Source organism: Mustela lutreola, chromosome 1 (genome assembly GCF_030435805.1).
Source record: "Mustela lutreola isolate mMusLut2 chromosome 1, mMusLut2.pri, whole genome shotgun sequence".
Lineage (NCBI taxonomy): Eukaryota > Metazoa > Chordata > Mammalia > Carnivora > Mustelidae > Mustela > Mustela lutreola.
The window spans coordinates 180,329,119-180,349,250 of NC_081290.1; the positions used below are offsets into that span (position 1 = coordinate 180,329,119).

The window sequence follows — 20,132 nt, forward strand, 5'->3', positions numbered from 1 at the left end:
CACTTCCATGTATATTTCCGCATTTCTGTGCTTGGATAGAAGATGTATTTTAAGAGGTAGTGTACTTACTTTGTAAAAAATCTACTTTGTATGAATACTAATTATTTTTCTATGTATTTTAAATGGGTAGGATTATTTAATCTTTGAAGCATCTTGAGCTTAAGATTGTTGGCATCATACATAAATGCAGTCATCATTGCTTTGAATGTTAGGAATTTGACGAAAGCTAGAGCTGGACTCGGCAACTTTTGAGGTTGTAGACTCGGAAGCTAAGTATAGTGAGGAGGAACATGGCGGTGGCTACTGGTGGGCTGTCTCTCTCTACCCATGGCCTTTTATGACCAAGTTCAGGAAGCAGCAGAACTATCTTCCTGTGATTATTGACCATGTACAGTTCCTTTTATAAAAAGCAAATATAGAATCCCTATGAAGCACTAGCATTTAAAACAAGAATTTATATATTTGTATATATATGCAAGATTATGTGCTTTCATTGAATAAACATTAAAAATTTTTTGATTATGGGGAAGTCAGAACAGTCAGAAGAAGACTGAATACTATGAATCTCTTATACCCAATACCTGTCTTCAGTAATCAACTCTTGGCCAGTCTTGTTTCATCTTCATTTCTATCTCCTTTCCCCTCCATAAGTCCCATGTTATTTTGAAGCAAATATTAAATGTATAATTTTGCCTATCAGAAACTGAAAGATAAAGACCACTATACTATTATACAACGATATTTTAATAAAAAAGTCCAGAGAGAAAAAAAAAAAAAACAAAACCACAATGAGTTATCACCTCACACTTGTCAGAATGGCCAAAATAAAAAAGATAAGAAATAACTAGTGTTGGCAAGGAGGTAGAGAAAAAAGAACCCTTGTATACTGCTGATGGGAGTATCAATTTGTACAGCCACCATGGCAAACATTATGGAGGTTCCCCCAAAAATTAAAAATATAAATACTGTCTGATACAACAATTCCTCTCCTGAGTATTTATTCAAAGAAAACAAAAATGCTAACTCAAAAAGATATATGCAACTACACCCAAATAAAAAATATTTCAAGATTTAATTTAAAAAAAAATTCTTTTTTTTTCTTTCTTTTCTCATTTAGCCACATATACTATATAACAAGCTAGCTGTTTAACATCTATGGTCTAGATTTCTTCATATGCAAAATGAGTATAATAGAAACATCTACATCACAGAATTGTTATGAGGACTCAATGAGTTATATTACCTGAGAAATTAAGTAATAATGTAAATGAGAATAATGTCCAGCACCTGGTAAATGCTATAGAATTATTTGCTATTGTCATTATGTACTGACTACTATACAAACAATTCTCTATGCCCTTCACAATGTATCAAGTAGGCACAATCATCTTTTTATATATAAGGAAACTGAGACTCAGAGAAGGTAAAAACTTGCCCTGGGTCCCACACTTAGTACCAATGGCAGAGTCAGTTTCATGTCTATATCTAACTTCTACTGTCGGCCTCAACTCAAGTTTACCTCCTCCAGAAAGCCTTGAAAATCCCATGCATTTTCCATGATGACTAGCTATTACTCTCTAAGCAATAAAATTTAATTTTTATAAAATGGTGACCTTGGAGATAGAGTGGGAACTGAAGACTGACATTAATCAATGAACTTACCTCCATCTTTTCCTCTCCCTGGTCAAATTCCTATAACAAGGCAGTCTCCAAGTTCCCGCTAATCTTTTTGTGACTGTATAAAAAATGAACTTAATCATTTTCTAAGCTTAACAGTACAATTTTCTAACACAAAAGTAACCTCTGTTTAGGCCATTTAGTATTTAGTAATTCCACTGTGGAAAATTTGCCATAATATTTCCAAAACAAGGTGGTGCTTTTGTCATTATGCATCTGGCCTCTGGGATGATTTACACTTTTTTCTGGTATAAGTTTTAATTGAAGTATAATATAGTAATGTATAAAACATGGATTTTTACATATGTATAGCCAATGAAATCATTCATATCAAGAAAGGAAGTATCACCAGCTCTCCAGAGAGCTCCTTCATGTTCTATCCAGTCAATAACCCCCATAAACAGAACTACTATTCTCCAGACTTCTATCAACCCAGATTATTAGTTTGCCTGTTTTCAAACTTAATATAAATGGAAATATAGGAAATGGACTCCACTGTATTTGGCCTCTTTAATTAAAGGTTATGTTTGTCAGATTTATACCTGTTATTTCATACTTTGTTCTGCTTCGGTGCCGCATAAAAATCCATTGTTTGAATTTTATAATTTACCTATGCTACAATTCATGAACATTTTGATTGTTTTCTATCTTGGTCTATTAGGAAGAGTACTGTAATAAACATTCTTGTGCAAGTCTTTTATTGTACATATACATTCACTGATATAGTGTATTTATCTAGGAGTGAAACTGCTGGCACATAAAACCAACATATAGCTTTCTGAATTTTCCAAAGTGATCCTATTAATTTCAAAGTAATTATATTAATTTAAAATCATAACAGCAGTATATGAGAATTGTTGTTTCTCTATATCTCACTAACACTAGATATTATTACATTCATTTATTTTCAACTATTTTGGCAGATGCACATATTATTTTTGCTTTAATTTAGATTTCTCTAATAACAAATGATATAACTATTTTTATATTTGTTTATTGGCCATCTGAATATTTTTGTGAAATTCCTGTTCCATACTTCAACTCACTTAAAAAAAAATACCCTGCCCAATTTCTCCTATTGATTGGCATATCTTTATATATTCTGTGAATCTTATATCAGATGTACATATTGAAAACACCTTTCACTCAGTGGTTTATCTTTTCACTCTCCTAATGGTAACTTTGGAGAAAACATTTTTTTCATTGTAATGAGGTTTAATTTATCAACCATTTTTATTTTCACTTGATATTATTTTTTAATTGAGGCATAGTTTATCAAATAATGCTGCATTAGTTTCAGGTGTATAACAGTGATTCAGCATCTCTATACCTTATGCTATGCTCACTACAGTGTAGCTACCATCTGTCACTGTACAATGCTATTACGCTACTATTGACTAGGGGCACCTGGGTGGTTCATTCAGTTAAGTGTCTGCCTTTAGCTCATGTCATGATCCCAGGGTCCTGGGATCAAGTCCTAGGTCAGGCTCCCTGCTCAGCAGGGAGCCTGCTTCTCCCTCTGCCAGCTGCTCCTCTGCTTGTGCTCACTCACTCTCTGTCAAATAAATAAATAAAAATCTTTGAAAAAGAAACAGTACTACTGACTATATCCCCTATGCTGTGCCTTTCATCCCCATGACTTACTATTCATTCCATAACTGGAAGCCTGTATCTCCCACTGCCCTTCACCCATTTTGTCCATCCCCCCCACCCTCCCAACCCCCCCGCTCCTTTCCCACTGAAACCATCAGTTTGTTCTCTATTTGCAGACATTCTCCCCAGCTGAGTAGAAGTACCCTCCAGATCATCCCTCCCTTCCCACTCCCAATTCCCATCCCCCACCTCCATCCCCTGTCTAAACTGGGCCTTATGAATTCCTACATGAACTATCTCCACGGGTTCCAAATTGGTTACCTTACTACAATATTCCTCCATCAATCTATTCTACTATTCCTTGTGAAACTCACCTTCCAAGTGGTATCTATGATCACATTACTTCTGGCTTAAAAATCTTCCTTGATCCCTCACAACCTGTATTTCTGTTTTTGTTTTGTTTTTTTTTTTTTTAAAGATTTATTTATTTATTTATTTGACACAGAGAGAGAGATCACAAGTAGGCAGAGAGGCAGGCAGAGAGAGAGGGAAGCAGGCTCCCCGCTGAGCAGAGACTGATGTGGGGCTCGATCCCAGGACCCTGAGATCATGACCTGGGCCGAAGGCAGAGGCTCAACCCACGGAGCCCCCCAGGTGCCCAATCTGTATCTCTTTTATGTAAGAAAATAACTTTTAGACAGTATTTCATCCTCAAGGTATTTGGAACAACCACTGAGAAGGAAATGATGGAAATTTCACATAGACAAGAAAGTCAGAGGTGCCCGAAGTTAATTCATAGGCATACAAATTTAAATTTAAATTCAAACCCTAAAATCTCTATGAAAAATGAATTGGTGGGTACAGAAAGAGAAGAGGTGGTCTTGATCACTAGATGGAGTGAACTAAGGTTGTGGGTTCTGTTTAAACCAAAGCCTACCTCAAAGGCATCTTGCCTTCAATCTCTCCCCCTCCAAACTTTGTATCATACCACTACCAGAGATATCTTTCTAAAACCCAAATCTATGTCATGCCTTTGAGAGCTTCCCATTTTTATAAAATAATGTCCACACTTAGTATTCAGATGGAGATAACCTCTGGTATCTGATCTTACCGCAAGAGATTGAGTGCAAACACATCCACAATTCTTCACCCCTCTCTGTATCCCCATCCCTTGCAATTTGACTTTGTAGCTGCTCCCAACAAGAGGTGGAGTCAACTTCCCCACCCTGTGAATATAGGCTGGCCTGTGACTAACTTTGGCCAATAGAAAGTGGCAGAAATGCCAGAGGACCAATTACAAGCTGAGGTCTCAAGAGGCTTTGCCCACTTCTACTCACCTCAGAACCCTCCCACTGCCAAGTGAATAAACCCAGGCTAGCCTACTAAATGATGACAGGCCCAATCACCTTGATTCACCATCCAACATCCAGCCAACCACCACATGTGTGGTTGCCATGACAGGCAAAGCAGCCCCTAGTCTACCCATTTGGTCACCACAGACTTTTAACCAAGCCCACCTGAATTCAGCCAAGCCCACATGAAATCAGCCAAGTCTGACCAGAACAGCAAAACCCCCTAACTGCCCTGTACCCTCATAAACAATAATTAATACTGATTGCTTAAAATACTACATTTATGGTAATCTGTCACAGAACAAAGCTTACGGTGACTTACTACACAGCACAGTTGAGACACCAACCTACTTTCCAGCTTCTCCTCCCACTCCCTACCTTGTACTCTGATATTCCTTCATCCCAAAGTACTTGAAATGCCCTATTTTACAGTCATATCTCACTGCCTTTGTTATGCTGTACCCGCTGCCTAGAAGGCCCTTTCCTCTCTCCTATATTGTGAAAAATCTCATCATTCAAGATCAAGCTCAAACATCATTCTTTCGATCATGAGGTATTTATCGAAGGCTAGGCACTAAAGTTTTAAAACTGAATAAAACATAGTCCTCCCACTAAAGCAGCTCACAGTTCAGGAAAGGCTAATGTCACTGTCTTATTTCTTTCACCTCCGACTCCCTTCAGTAGACTTAAGTCTTTCTTATTTCTTCCCAAGCACTCTTATTTCTTAGTTACAGCACAGCTCACAGTGTGGTGCCAGCCATAACAACAGTACCTGACTTCTAGAAATCTCATGAATAATAGATGAGACTATGAAGGCAAAACCCTTAGCATGGTGTGTGAAGCATAGTAAGTGGAAAATAAATGTTAGCTGTTGTGATTTTTAGCTAACACATACTCTCATCTCCCCTATTCGGCTGCATGTAAGTTTCTTGAGAGCAGGAACTGAGCCAAATTCATCTTCGTGTCTGAAATGCCTAAAGTGTATATGTGCCTGGCACATAATAAACACTCACCAGATGTTTGTTGAACAGCTATCACCAGATCTATAAGAACTGAGCACAAACCCAGTTAACTGCAGAGCTGTTCAGTGGCCCTGGGGCTTTAGTGTTATACTGGGGCGCCCTCTGCTGTGTATGGATTTGTTCACACATCTGGGTATGAACCAAAACTCTTGAGGGAATTCAGGAGTAAAGCTAGAAATTTCCAGAAAGACTTGTTCCAGGCAAAGGATTCATCTCCTTAACAAGGGGGTACTGATTTCCCTCCGCAGTGCTACCCCTGGGGTCATTCATTTTATAGCTGCAATCACCCACATCATCTGATTTTTGAAAAAACAAAATGTTTTGGCTTGGGTTTAACTTTCTTTTTAAGATTTATTTATTGTGGAGAGAGTGAAAGAGAGAAAGAGAGCACGAGTAGAATGGGCAGAGAGAGAGAGAGATTCCCAGACTCTGCACTGAGCATGTAGCTGGATGCGGGCCTCAGTCTCACAACCCCGAGTCACCACCTGAGCTGAAACCAAGAGTCAGACACTGAAATGACTGCACCACCCAGGCATCTCTGACTCAGGTTTTATATCTTGTCTAGATCACAAATTAGCCCTTCATAAGTAATAATGGAATAATAAAAGAAAGAGGGGTGGTGGAATAGATGGAAGGACAGCTCACAGTACTCCACACCTTACCATGTTGGAAAATCCTCTAAAAAGAAAGCAAGAAAGCAACCATGTAGATGGGACGTGTCCATCTCTTGGGATTTTAACTAAAGACACTTGGATGTAGAAGTACGTCAACCGAGAGAACAGACAAATTCTGAGCAATGCCCATGTAAAGCACATAAATCATATCATGTGCCATGATTAACCATGTAACTGTAAAGAAAATGTTCAAACAGAAGGGATAAAAAAATTAAAATTAATCATGCAGCAAATTAATTAAAATACTGCATTTGTCTGAAAAGAGTATATAATTTATAGATCAGCAGATACTGCTTGGACACTGTGGTAAGAAAGGCAATGGGAGTGGGGAGATGCATTTCCAGTTATGTACCTGTTTTTACTTAAGAGAAACCATATTCAAAGAAAGTTGCTCTGAAATTACTCCATGCGCAGTGCTCCACAGACACTGGCCTCTTCTCATTCGCCTCCATTACGAACAAAGCCCCATGACGTGGCAGTGCTATGCTCTTACAGCCACGCTTCATGCCCTGGAGACCCAAAGCCAGGAACAAGATGAGCCAAGCATAGTACCGTGCCTTTTACAAATACAAAACTCCTTTATTCCTGAATTCTGCTACTGCTGGAGTATCAGTTCCTTTGAACTAATTTTGACTGAAATTGACAATTGACACTCACCGGGATATATATATGATGGTTCTGTAACTGCAGCAACAAATTTGAGTAAATTTTAAAACCTTTTCCCTTTTCAGTGTTACCTGAGGCAAGTAAGAGGGCCACCTCTAGGGGAATCCTAAGCCTTTCCAAGGGATAGGAGAAGAAAATTCACAAAATTAAGATGAGGCAGGACAGAAGGGAAGATTAAGACAAAACAAATCCCCAAACAAAGGTAACATTCTCTGAAGAAAATGTTACCTCTCAAAAAAAGAGGGCACTCAAATAACCTGGGGACTATAGTCCAAATGGGTAAGATGATTTTTTTTTTTTTTTTTTTTTTTTAATAAAGTCTGGATTTAGCTCCAGGGGCGCCTGACTGGCTCATCCTGTAGGACACGCGACTGTAGTGGATCCGCGGGTTTCGAGTCTGAGCCCCACCTCGGGTGTAGAGATTATTTAAAAATAAAATCTCAAAATATAGAAGTAAATAAAATTTTAGAAATAAAAATATGGGCCAAGTACAAGTGACTCTAACTAGTCTACTAGTTAGACTGACTCTAATTCGTCTACTCTACTCCAGACAGGCCGTAGTACTGTTTATTCTGGAAAGGTCGCTGACTTTGTAACACTTTTTCTTCCTTTTTTTTTTTTTTTTTTTTTTTTTTTCCTTAAAGATGTTGTCAGAGAAGGAATAAACACACGCAGGGCGAGCGGTGGGCAGAGGGAGGAGCAGGCTCCCCGCTGAGCAAGGAGCCAGTTGTGGGGCTGGATCCCAGGACCCGAGCCCAAAGCAGACGCTTCACTGACTGAGCCTCCCACGCATCCCACATTCTTTTCTTCTAAAGGGATTCCCCCACACTCCCATACAGCGAACTCAACCCATTTACTAGAAGGGCGGGCGGTGCGCCCGAAAGTGAGGCCCGGCTGCCCTCCCCCCCACCCCGCTTTCTCAGGGTGTGGACGGCACAGACCCCCAGACGCCCCTTGGTCTGGCCTCCGACCACCCTCCACCGTCCTTCCCAGTCGCGACCTCGAGAAGCCGGTCCGCAGCCTCCCCCGCGGCACCGGCCCACGCGCTCGCTCGTGCCCACCACGTTCGCACACCCGGATACGTCAGGACTAGTCAGGCCAGGCGGAGCCCCAGTGCACCCCACTCGCGACGCCCACCGGCCGGGTGCCAGCCCGCCTGTCTCGGGGCTCCGGTGTCCGCTGCCTCCACGTGGCTCTGCACCGCGCGGCCACTTCAGTCAGAATCGCCTGAGGAGAAGGGCAAGGACCGCCTGAGGAGAAGGGCAAGGACCCCGGCATCTCTGGAAGGTGCCAACCCAGCACGGGGCTGCGCCCTCTTCCAGGACCTGCACAAGGCCGCCACCGACGAGTGGGGTGGCCCCCAGGCCGCCCTGGAAGCCACCAGGGTGGCTTTTTTTTTTTTTTTAATAAAACTGGAATAAAATGGGAAAGTGCCATCTTTATTTATCCTAATTGAATTTTAAATGTCCTTTTGACACAAAAAGGTATATACATGACACAGCTACACAACCTTTTTTCAACTGGACAAGTGTCAAAACCCTGTGGATGTATAGGGTAAAACAAGATTGGTCAGGAAAAGAGAATTGTTCCTATCACTGGTAATCTGACACAATGTCCTATTGCCATTAAAAAAAAAAAGGTCCAATTTCAGTTTATTCAAGTTTGTTTTCATGGTGTTTTATCCCTCTTGATTAAAAAAAAAAAAATTCAGACTTTTGTAATTTGTGTATGCTGATCTTCATCAAAAGGTTCATTCTCTGGATCAGAGTCAGTGGTGTCAGAATATCTATAATGATCAGGTTCATTGTCACTAACATCTGGTGTTAAAGAAGTTGAACTGCTAGCCTCGGGATTTGACGGCTCCTCTACTGTTTTCGTGAAGTACAGCTTCACCTTAAAATTTGGAGAAAAGTATTGATTGGCCTTGTCTTTGTTTGCTTTGTCGAGATCATTTTTTGTTAGAGTGAGTACTAGATATTCCTTGTCATTATCTGCACGTTCTATACTGCAAATACTATCAATTTCTTGATCACAGAGACTTCCATTTTCTACTTCTTCTGAGGTTTTCTCTGGTCCTGGTATGAAGAATGTGTTTACCCAAAACACATCTTGTTCTGCTTGTGGAAGAACTCTACTTTGATGTCACCACACACAGGCAAAGGCTGAGGGAACTCAAAGTACATGAACTTGTCTTCCCATCGTGTGGGTCCTGAATTGGAGGAGAAGAACGTGAGGGGAGAAGAACGTGAGGGGCGCCCGCCCAGAGCCAGGGCCCTCAGGCGTGCCCTGCCGGCGCAGGCCCCCATGTCTGTGAGCTCCCGGAGAACCACTTCCGGGGTGAGGAGGTGACCCCGTCAGGAAGATGGCGGCCCCCTGACTCAGCTCTCAAGCACAACCAGAGCCTCTGGAGCCCAGCAGGCTTTGAGGGGCCCCTGTAGTGTCCCCTTCATGTCCCCCTGGTGTCGGAGCTTCTGCCTGAGCCTCCCAGTGCAGCCACTAGACAGCTTTTCGGCCCTGCACAAGACCTTTCCCACACCTAGACCAAATGGAAAAATAAATGTTTTCGCAGGGAAAAACAAAGCAAAAAGGCAGCCGCAGCTTGCCAGTCTTCTAAAGGAAGACCAAGTTGTAGATACAGAGAATATTAAAAGCTATTAGAGAATATAAGGGACAACTTTATAACTATATATTTTTTCCTTGACCATGTTAGTAGTTATTTCAAAGTCCGTGTCTGTGGGTCTTCTTTATTGTCTGTTGTTTCTCATTTTTTATTATCTTCTTGTGTATCTTCATGGGCCTTTTTTAATTGAGTGTAGATATTCCATATCAGAAATTATAAAAATAAATGGAGCTCTAGGATTATGAGAGAGTCTCTCCCAAGAGGATTTTCATTTGCTGCACCAGACCACTGCCCCACTTAAGAATCTGTATCATCTTAATCTGGTCAGGGGGTTAGATGGTTCAAATCTAGACTTCAGGCACTTCTACTTTTGCCTAAAATGAATAAACCTCACTCTATATCTTTCTCTAAAATCATCTAACAACTATTAAAATAGTGAGTTTTCTGGTTATTTTTCTGCTCCAGTCTTAATTCAGTTTCTAGGACAAGCCCAAATCCTGGAACTATACAGCATGTGTCAACAGACTAGCTCCCAGAGAAACCTCTCTTTTCTAGTCAGAGGACCAGGTAGGGGATTGTGAATTTGAAGAAAATCTCCCACTTTTTTCTTTTATTAATCTCCTGACCCTGCCCTGTGTAGTCATAAAGCCACAACTCTTGCAACAAAGCAGCTGTGATGAGTTGCAGGCACCTAAAATCTGGAGAAAATCCTTCCTTATTACATGAGAACTGAGAAAAGGAGTCCCTGAGATCGGAAGAGTGTTGAAGGAAACTCTATTGTTTTCTCCCTCTTGTTTCTACTCTTTGTAGAGGCAGACCCAGCTATGGAAAGTATGCAACTGCATGGAAAAACAACAACAACAACAACAAAACCAGTACTCCTGCTTTCTAACTCCAGCTTTCTAAGGACCATGAAAAGGTGCTCTTGAGAGCTAGGGAATATTGGAAAAATCACAGAAGAATGAGAACCAAAGAAATGAAGGCCCTAATTCTGTGTATGAAGTCACTTCTTGAGCTCTTCATATACTGCTCTGACTCTGACTCTGGTAGCGAAAGGGTTCTATTCAAAGACCCCTCCCCGGCCAAGCTTACTGACAAAACTCGAGGGTGTCTGTACTTGGCCCTGACTCTTTGTTTTTCCAGGTCATGGAGCCCCTCATCCTCAGAAAACAGACAACTACAAAACATATTCCTCTCCAACCAAACCACAACACACATTCCGGAAGGGCCCTGGGCAGAGGCTTCCCCACCTCCACCCCACCCCCACCCTGGCCCCTGACTCTGAAACTTGTTACTCCTGCTCTACCTGGCCAAGAGTTGACCTTTCTTACAAACCCTCCCCTGTGGGCGCAACCGCAACCCACACTGTAAAATCCCTTAAAAGGCCCAGCCTAACAAACATAGGTCCAATATCTCCCTCCATGCCTGGCCTCTCTCCACCCTTGGAGAGTAAATAAACTCTGCCTTGCTTATTGCTCTACTTTTTTGTGCAAATCTTTACCGCCAGCATTACTGGCCACCCTAACTGGTAGTACGGTGAAAGAGTGATACATTCTGATCAGGTAGGATATATCCCAGGAATGTAAGTAGATTAATTCATTACCAGATCAAATGAGAAAAAAAAGGAATAACATTTGGTAAAGCTAAACCCATACCCTGGTTCTTTTAATTAGCTAATTCAAAATAGAAAAGAAATTTTAAAAAGAAAAGAAATTATCCTTATGAGGTAAAAGTTATCTACCAGAAATTTACATCAAATATCATATCTAATGGGGAAACTACAGAGGTATTCTCAGTAAAGTAAGTAACAAGAAAGGTAAGGAGAAAAGAGAATACTAACACCTTAGTTTTTTTAAAAAAAGGTGAAAATTAGATCTTTCTTGTTTTTTTAAAAAAGGTTTATTTATTTGGGGTGCTTGGGTGGCTCAGTGGGTTAAAGCCTCTGCCTTCGGCTCAGGTCATGATCCCAGGGTCCTGGGATTGAGCCCCGCATCGGGCTCTCTGCTCAGCAGGGAGCTGCTTCCTCCTCTCTCTCTGCCTGCCTCTCTGCCTACTTGTGATCTCTGTCTGTCAAATAAATAAATAAGATTTTTTTAAAAGATTTATTTATTTATTTGGGGGGGTTGGCTGAGAGAGAGGGAGTAAAGCAGACCCTCCCCTCCCACTCAGCGCAGAGCCCATGTGCTCAGTCACACCACCCTGAGATCATAACTTGCACCAAATCAAGAGATGGACCCTTAACTGAGTGAGCCACCCAGGCACCGCAGATCTTATTTCTTATTCTTGCCTTCTCTCATATAAACTCCCACCCCCAACACACACATGCTCTGATTCTTGTGTAGGATTTAGTGGGGTAGTAAATCTCACAAGCTTACCTTATAGAGAGATGGTGCTCCGTTCTAGTAATCACACTCAACCTATGTGTCATAGTTATAAGTTATAATATCTAGAATCTACTGTATTAGAGTATTTTATATGTACTATTTCTACTTTTTCACTACCTTTGGAGGTACATAACATTATCTCCATTTTTAGATTGGACATTGCAGCTCTGGGAAATTATTTTGCTTATCATAGGTCACACAGCCTGTAAATGGCTGAGTCAGGATGAATACTTCAGCGGTAGCCAAAGCCAGAGCTTTTTCCACTATGCCCTATTGCCTCTCTTCTGAGGAAGAAGCTGTGGAAAGAATTCCTCTGGCATCACTCAGGGAATAGGATACTATGTCACTAGGAAGATTTTCTAGCCAAGGTCTTGGTGCCTGTGATGATTCATATTTAGATCATGTTCCTTGAGAGTAGCAAATATATCTGAAAGCAGCTGGTTTCAGCATCTGAGTTGTAAAGAAAGTTCTCAGGGAAAGCATCCAGTGATATTGTAGGAAATCTCAGAGGTCACAGGAGCTGTTTGTTCCTCCCTGTGGCTAAAATTTTCCTCCTTCCAGCCATAATAATAAAGGCTAAATACTCTAAAGAAAAATTCCAGGAGAGCCTGCAGTTTTCTAATCCAAACCCCTGAGCCCACACTTTTTGGGTAACTGCACTATTAGCTGAATTCTGCGCAGAGGGGCCTGGACATCTAGCCAAGATGAAGTCCCAATGTATTTTCTGGCCTATGGCAAGGCAAACTTGGCCTTGGGGAGCCACATAATCACATATTTCCAGTTGTATACAAACACTGAGATCTACTCTTTGGGCCACAGCCTAAAAGAACTGGATTTTGCCCTTTTCCCTCCTATCTGAGAGCTATGAAGAGAGATTCCATCACAGAAATCCAATTATTTGGTGGTGTCAGTTGGAAAATGGTGGCCTAAACATCAGGATATGTGGCTTCTTGCCACCAAATTGCAACTAACAGATCAAGAGTAGTTGCTTAACTTTTTTAAGCTTGGCTGCCCACCCTAAAATTTCACTGTTGAGACAAGTATCTTTGAAATTCTCTCTAGCTGAAACATTCCAGAAATTTTATCGGTCTGGTAGTGAAGAGAAAGTGACTCCCTATGTTTGAGATTAGCCCCAAATTATTGTGGGGGAACTTCTCCTGCCTCTCCATTGAAGTCGTGCCTACATCACTTGGTCTGGTTTAAGTATCATCATCGGATGCTGCCCAACATGAAGACTTCATTTGAAAGGTTTCTGGTTTTTTCTTTCTTTCTTCCTTTTTAAGAAACTTTGTATTTTTTGTCAACACTATTTCCATGTTGTTTGCCATAGTGCAAGAGTAGCTTAAGAACACTCACTTTACCAAAAGTTCCAAAAGCCTCAGGGAAACTCCAGCTAAACAAAATTTGAGTAAGTTTCTCTTTCCAGAAAATATAAGACATTATAATGAAGCGTTATAACTGGTTTTAATTAAATAGTATAGTAAGATATATAACTCATATTTCAGGTCTGAATTCTTCACTTGTTATAATGAGCATTGGGTGTTGTATATAAGTGACAAATCACTGAATTGTACTCCTGAAGCCAATATTGCACTGACTGTTAACTAACTATAATTTAAATTTAAAAATTTTTTTTGAAAAGGACTGAGTTCCTTCCCCTCTCTTTCTCGGCACTGCCTGCGGAGTTGACAGCCATCTCTTACTGGTTTTCTGGCCTTGGGGTTGCTGCTGCAGCCCGACCACCTAACAACAGACTGACCGCCATGAGCTTCGAGTCAATGGCATCATGGCTGCCTTCAGACTTCTGGTGAAGTACAAAATCATTAAAAAGAGAACCAAGAGGTTCATCCGGAACTCGTCAGACCAATATGTCCAAATTAAGCACAACTGGTGGAAACCCAGAAGCATTGACAATAGGGCGTACAGAAGATTCAGGAGCCAGATCTTGATGCCCAACATTGGTTACGGAAGCAACAAGACAACAAAGCGCATGTTGCCCAGTGGCTTCCGGAAGTTCCTACTCCACAATGTCAAGGAGCTTGAAGTGCGGTTGATGTACAATAAAGCTGACTGTGCAGAGACTGCTCACAATGTCTCCTCCAAGAACCACAAAGATGTGGACAAAACAGCCCAGCTGGCAACCAGAGTCACCAGTCCCCACGCCGGGCTGTGCAATGAAGAAAATGAATAGACAGTTTGTGTGCATATCACATTTGTGTTAATAAAACCATAAAACTACCACCCAGCATTTATTTCACTCCTGAAAAAAAAAAAAAAAAAAAGGCTGAGTTCTCTTTTTGATTGGCACCCAGGTAGAAAAAGACTTGTTACCTTTTTTTTTTTAAGTCATCATATCTAATATTCAGAAGCACATCTTTGAATTGCAAATAAAGAACAGTACTTACCAAAATACATGCCTTATTATTGGGTACTACTGCATCCTTTTCTCCCATAGGAGATATTCCTTCATCCTCATCTCCATAGAAGAGGGCTCATGTGGTTTATGTAGCTAGGACTAAAGATGGGGCTTGCTTTGACTTTTCGCTGTAAATAGAAAAAAATGTGCTTTTATTTGGGGGATTGATTTACAGATTAAGTATAGCCTCAGCCAATAGTCATATTAATCATTATGGTATAAATATAAGCTTCTGAAAATATCAGAAGAAGATAGAAAAGATGGGAACAAGTACAGACATTTTCAAGGAAAATATATTTCATGATACCTATCATGAAATATGCATTCTCAGGAAGAGAACACATTATGGCTTAGAGGCTAATCATCAATAATAATCAATGTCAATGATATGATCTTTCATAAGTGGTATTCAAAATGAACTGGTCCAGAACCATTGTTAAAGTTAGTGGATTTAAGACAGGTTGCATTGTGAAGACAAATCATCTTAGGACTTGGCAGGACTTGGGAAGGGGGGCTGGGTATCACTTTGCAGGTCACTATAGCATGTGTTGAAAATAGACTTTTTTTTTTCCTCCGTGGCCTTTTTGAGGCTGTGTCAGAGGACTCTAAAGCGGCTAAGTGGTTGGAAGAGAAGCAATTCGCAAGTGGATCTAGGTCAGACAGTATTGTCTGGAGCCTGTGAACATTGCTACCAGACCAGTATCACATCAGGCAGACCCTGGATGAGACAGCTGCTACTGAGAAAAGTCATTTTCACTTTACCCACACAGGGAGAACATAACAAAGTTCTGCATTTTTTAAAATCTGAGGTCTAATGAGAAGACTGCTTTCTGCTGATGTTCTAGCCTTGGGTGCAGTCTCATTGCCAGGAAGAAGATGAGGTCAAATGGGAACATAATTTGGAAGATCTCTTGAAGTTTATGTTTCTAACACTTCAAAATTTGAGTGACAGTTCCAATATTTTCTTTGAAAATGTATCCAAATAGAACTCTTGTATACAAGCTAATACATTACACAACCTCAGGTTTAGAAATAGTATTAGTATAGTATTAGTATTAGTATTAGTATTAGTATTAGTGGAGGTGTAGAGAGCATCTGAATCTGCAGGTACAAAGAAGCAAATGCTTTTGAGAGAGAATCTATAGATCCAGCATGGGAACGACTAAGAATAGGGTATAGAGGGTGCAAGGAGAGCTTTCCCTGTAAAGACAGGGAGGAACAAGAACATAAATTAGCAGTTCAAGGGGATTGAGTGAGAATTCTGTGATCCCTCTGAGAAAGTGAAAGTGGGAGAATTTGTGAGTCCAGCCAGCACCCAAATCCTTAGTAGTATTAGAGATGCAAATCTTGTGGGTTGGCATGTGTGGATGTTGCAGATACGTGGTTCTCAAGCTTTAGGGAAATAAGAATCATCTAGGCAGCAAGCTTAAAAGATAGCAAGCCAGACCCTACTCCTAGAGATTCCATCAGTAGATTTGGGGTTGGCACAGGAATCCAGGTATCATTCAAATGGTCCTCACATTTTGAGAAAATACTGTACTCTTTTGGAGTAAAGGAATCAGCCATTCTCCTATCCCTTTCCTCTGCTTTTAAAAAAAAAAAAAAAAATCAAACTTTACAAAGTGTTTCATTTTCCCTCTTAAAAGAAATAGCATTGAAATCTTAGCAGAATCCCTTACCACCAAGGGTTACAATGTTCCAAACATTGTATATGCTTTATTTATGTTACAATACTAACTATTGTTTAATGAGTATTTGCTCATTTCCAGACACTCTGCTTAAACGCAGGATATCTAAATAATGTCTAAACTTCCTACAAAGAAAATATTATTCTCTATTGTTCTGGCCAAGAAAACTGTGGCTCACAAAAGTTCGGTAATTTGTCTGGGGTCACAGGTTAATACACAAAATATAGTCTGTGAATCCAAAAACCGTACTTTTTCCAGTGCTTTATTTTAAAATGATCTAATGAATGGGAGATGAAAACATCTCCATGTGACAAACTCCTACAAGTGTGTATAAGAGGCTAGTGCTGTAGACAGAGCTGTCATTTCTACTTAATCCTAACACTGACCCATTGAAAACAGCTTAAATCACCCTGATGGGTGATTTATTCTTGTCCTTTCTTGTCTACTGCTCAGTTGACTAACAAAGAAAAGATGATTCCAGGACTTTGTATCAAACTCTTAGGAAATAGAGTTATGTATATTACACACCCTGTATGTTTGACCTATAGAGAAATTAAATTATTTGCCTGGAGACCTCTGATATATACTATCCTTTGGCACTTACAGCCCAGATTAAGGGATTGTGCCTTCTGTGCTAGAGTCACTCATCTGATAATGCAAAGGGGCAGCCATGTGATTCAAAAGAGCTCTCTGTGGTCAGAGCTGGAAAGAACTGGATTTGCTTCTCAGCTCCACCTCTCCTTAGCTCTGTTTTAGGACTAATCAACTGTCCTTTCTGAGCCTTTCTGTCCAGGCTTCTCACTCTTAAGGTATGAATGAAAATGGATACTTAACAAGATAAAAGAAATAAGTTTCTCTTATTTACACACAGTAGGTAGACTGTAGGTTTTATTTAACTATGGTGTTTATAAATGAAGTTTAACCCTAACTTTATACAACTTAAAAAATGGAAATTTCTTCAGTATCACCCTGTTTGTGTAGATGAACTCAAATATGAGCTCAACACATTGGGCTTTGCTGAGTCATTCCTAAATACTATCAAACTGTTCATGGTGGTGACAGAGATAGATCAAAAGAAGCAAGCCCCATGAATACTTCATAAAGATGCAAACTGCCTTTGGAAAAGCTGTTTCAACTGTCTAAAGTTTAAAGGAAGTTTGCTTTGTTCATTACTGTGAGAGAGTTTTCAGAGCACAGATTTCATGCTCCCTCTTCTTACACTGTGGTGAGCAGAGATCATGTATCTAATCAAAGAAATAGGTACATGTCTATTCCCAGGATTATTACATCCAGCCAAGCATTTCCTGATGGATTCAATGGATACTTACCTAGTGATGATGGTCCACCAGCTAGGAACTAAAATTTAGCTTTGAAACGAGACCCCCCACCCCCACTCACCCATGGACTAAAAAGAAATGAGAGAGACAACAAACTATGCAAGGGATAAAGGCTAAGAACACATGAGGCATGAAACTCATAAAGAGAATCATCTGGGGATAACCTCCAAGAGGTAATAACACTTAATGGCAATCTTAACAAATGCATTAGCCAGGAAAAGAAAGAGAAGAAAGTTCAGGCAAAGGGAAGAGATGTACAAGGTCACACCACTGTAAGAGAGCGTGGCATACTTGAAAACTACAAATAGTAAGAGATAGTGGGAAATGAGGGATGGAGTGGGGCACGTGGGACAGGTAAACAGAAGAGAAGTTACAGGTAGACATAAGTCAGCTCAAAAAGGTCTTCCATGCCAAAAATTTTTAAAAGACATTCTAAAAGCAAGAAAATGATAAAACACATCTAGGAGAATGCTAGGTAATGTGTGTGGAGGAAAGAGGCACAGAACCAGTTTAGTTTATTTGATCCCTACCTAATGGGGGTACTCTAGGTATTCAGAACAGTATTCTGGGTAGTGAGGTCTCAAGGAGGTAACACACATACCTTCCTGCTAAGGAAGGCTCTGGGATCCCATACAGGAATGACAGATCTCACGCACCCAAATGGCTGGTGGGCATGTGGAATGGCACAAGAATTGTGTCCTAGAGACACACACCTGGGGTGCTCAGTCAGTTCGGTGGCTGCCTTCAGCTCAGGTCATGATGGCAGGGTCCTGGGAGGGAGCCCTGCATCAGGATCCCTGTTCAGCAGGGAGTCTGCTTCTCCCTCCCTCTCCACCGCTTGTTCTCTCTTTTTCTTTCTCTCTCCATGGAACAAGAAACACCTTTTTTCCTGCAAATCTTGCTCTTTTGACTCTAAACAAATAAGAATAGGAAGAAGGTGGAAGAAAATAAAACTGCACATCCAACCTTTACCTTTTCATGTGAGACTGCCTTCTAAAGAAGGATTCTGCAGCAGAAAACCATTTACCATGCTAATGGACATCAAAAGAAAGCTAGGTTGGCAATACTTCTATCAGATAAATTAGATTTTAAACCAAAGACTATAATAAGAGATGAAGAAGGACATTATATCATACTTAAAGGGTCTCTCCAACAAGAAAATCTAACATTTGTAAATATTTACGCCCCTAACATGGGAACAGCCAATTATATAAGCCAATTAATTACAAAATCAAAGAAACACATTAACAATAATACAGTAAAAGTAGGAGACTTTAATACCCCCTCACTGAAATGGACAGATCATCTAAGCAAAAGATCAACAAGGAAATAAAAGCTCTAAATGACACACTGGGCCAGACGAACATCACAGACATATTCAGAACATTCCATCCCAAAGCAACAGAATACACATTCTTCTTTAGAGCACATGGAACATTCTCCAAAACAGATCACATCCTAGATCACAAATCAGGTCTCAACCAGTACCAAAAGATTGGGATCATTCCTACACATTTTCAGACCACAGTGCTTTGAAACTCAAACTTAATCACAAGAGGAAAGTTGGAAAGAACTCAAATACATGGAAGCTAAAGAGCACCCTACTAAAGAAGGAATGGGTCAACCAGGAATAAAGAAGAATTTTTAAAAATTCATGGAAACAAATGAAAATGAAAATATAACTGTTCAGAATCTTTTGCATGCAGCAAAGGTGGTCCTGAGAGGAAAGCATATAGCGATACAAGCCTTTCTCAAGAAACAAGAAAGGTCTCAAGTACACAGCCTAACCCTACACCTAAAGGAGTTGTAGAAAGAATAGGAAAGAAAGCCTAAACCCAGCAGGAGAAAAGAAATAATAAAGACCAGAGCAGAAATCACTGAAACAGAAACCAAAAGAACAGTAGACGAGATCAATGAAACTAGGAGCTGGTTCTTTGAAAGAATTAATAAGATTGATAAACTCCTGGCCAGACTTATCAAAAAGAAAAAAGAAAGGACCCAAATAAATAAAATCATGAGTGAAAGAGGAGAGATCACAACCAACACCAAAGAAATACAAACAATAATAAGAACATATTAGGAGCATCTATACACCAGCAAATTTGACAATCTGGAAGAAATGGATGAATTCCTAGAATGTATAAACTACCAAACATGAACCAGGAAGAAATAGAAAACCTGAACAGACCAAAACCAGCAAGGAAATTGAAGTAGTAATCAAAAGTCTCCCAAAAAACAAGAGCCCAGGCCCAGACGGCTTCCCAGGGGAATTCTACCAAACATTTAAAGAAGAACTAATACCTATTCTCCTGAAACTATTCCAAAAAATGGAAATGGGGGGCGCCTGGGTGGCTCAGTGGGTTAAGCCGCTGCCTTTGGCTCGGGTCATGATCTCAGGGTCCTGGGATCGAGCCCCGCATAGGGCTTTCTGCTCAGCAGGGAGTCTGCTTCCTCCTCTCTCTCTCTCTGCCTGCCTCTCTGCCTACTTGTGATCTCTTTCTGTCAAATATATAAATAAAATATTTTTAAAAAAATGGAAATGGAAGGAAAACTTCCAAACTCATTTTAAAATTTATATGGTTGGTTGCCACTGTACTATGAGCAGCTCAGCTTTACGAGGTGCTTGAATGGGCAGTCCGGGGTTCGTGAGGAAAAGAGATCATTACCCAACAGAGAGCTATCCCAAGGGTGAGTTGGTAGTGG

At 40.4% G+C, this 20,132-nt stretch overlaps 1 protein-coding gene and 1 pseudogene across 1 annotated transcript; one reads left to right on the top strand and one right to left on the bottom strand.

The window, feature by feature from the left end:
- Nucleotides 1–8,402: 8,402 nt before the first annotated feature.
- On the bottom strand, nt 8,403–9,290 carry LOC131828643 (phosphatidylinositol 3,4,5-trisphosphate 3-phosphatase and dual-specificity protein phosphatase PTEN-like; annotated as a pseudogene).
- Nucleotides 9,291–13,774: 4,484 nt separating this feature from the next.
- On the top strand, nt 13,775–14,179 carry LOC131820176 (large ribosomal subunit protein eL32-like). The gene has a single exon (XM_059155787.1). It carries the CDS (start codon nt 13,775–13,777, stop codon nt 14,177–14,179), a length of 405 nt encoding a protein of 134 aa, XP_059011770.1.
- The last annotated feature ends 5,953 nt before the right edge of the window (nt 14,180–20,132 follow it).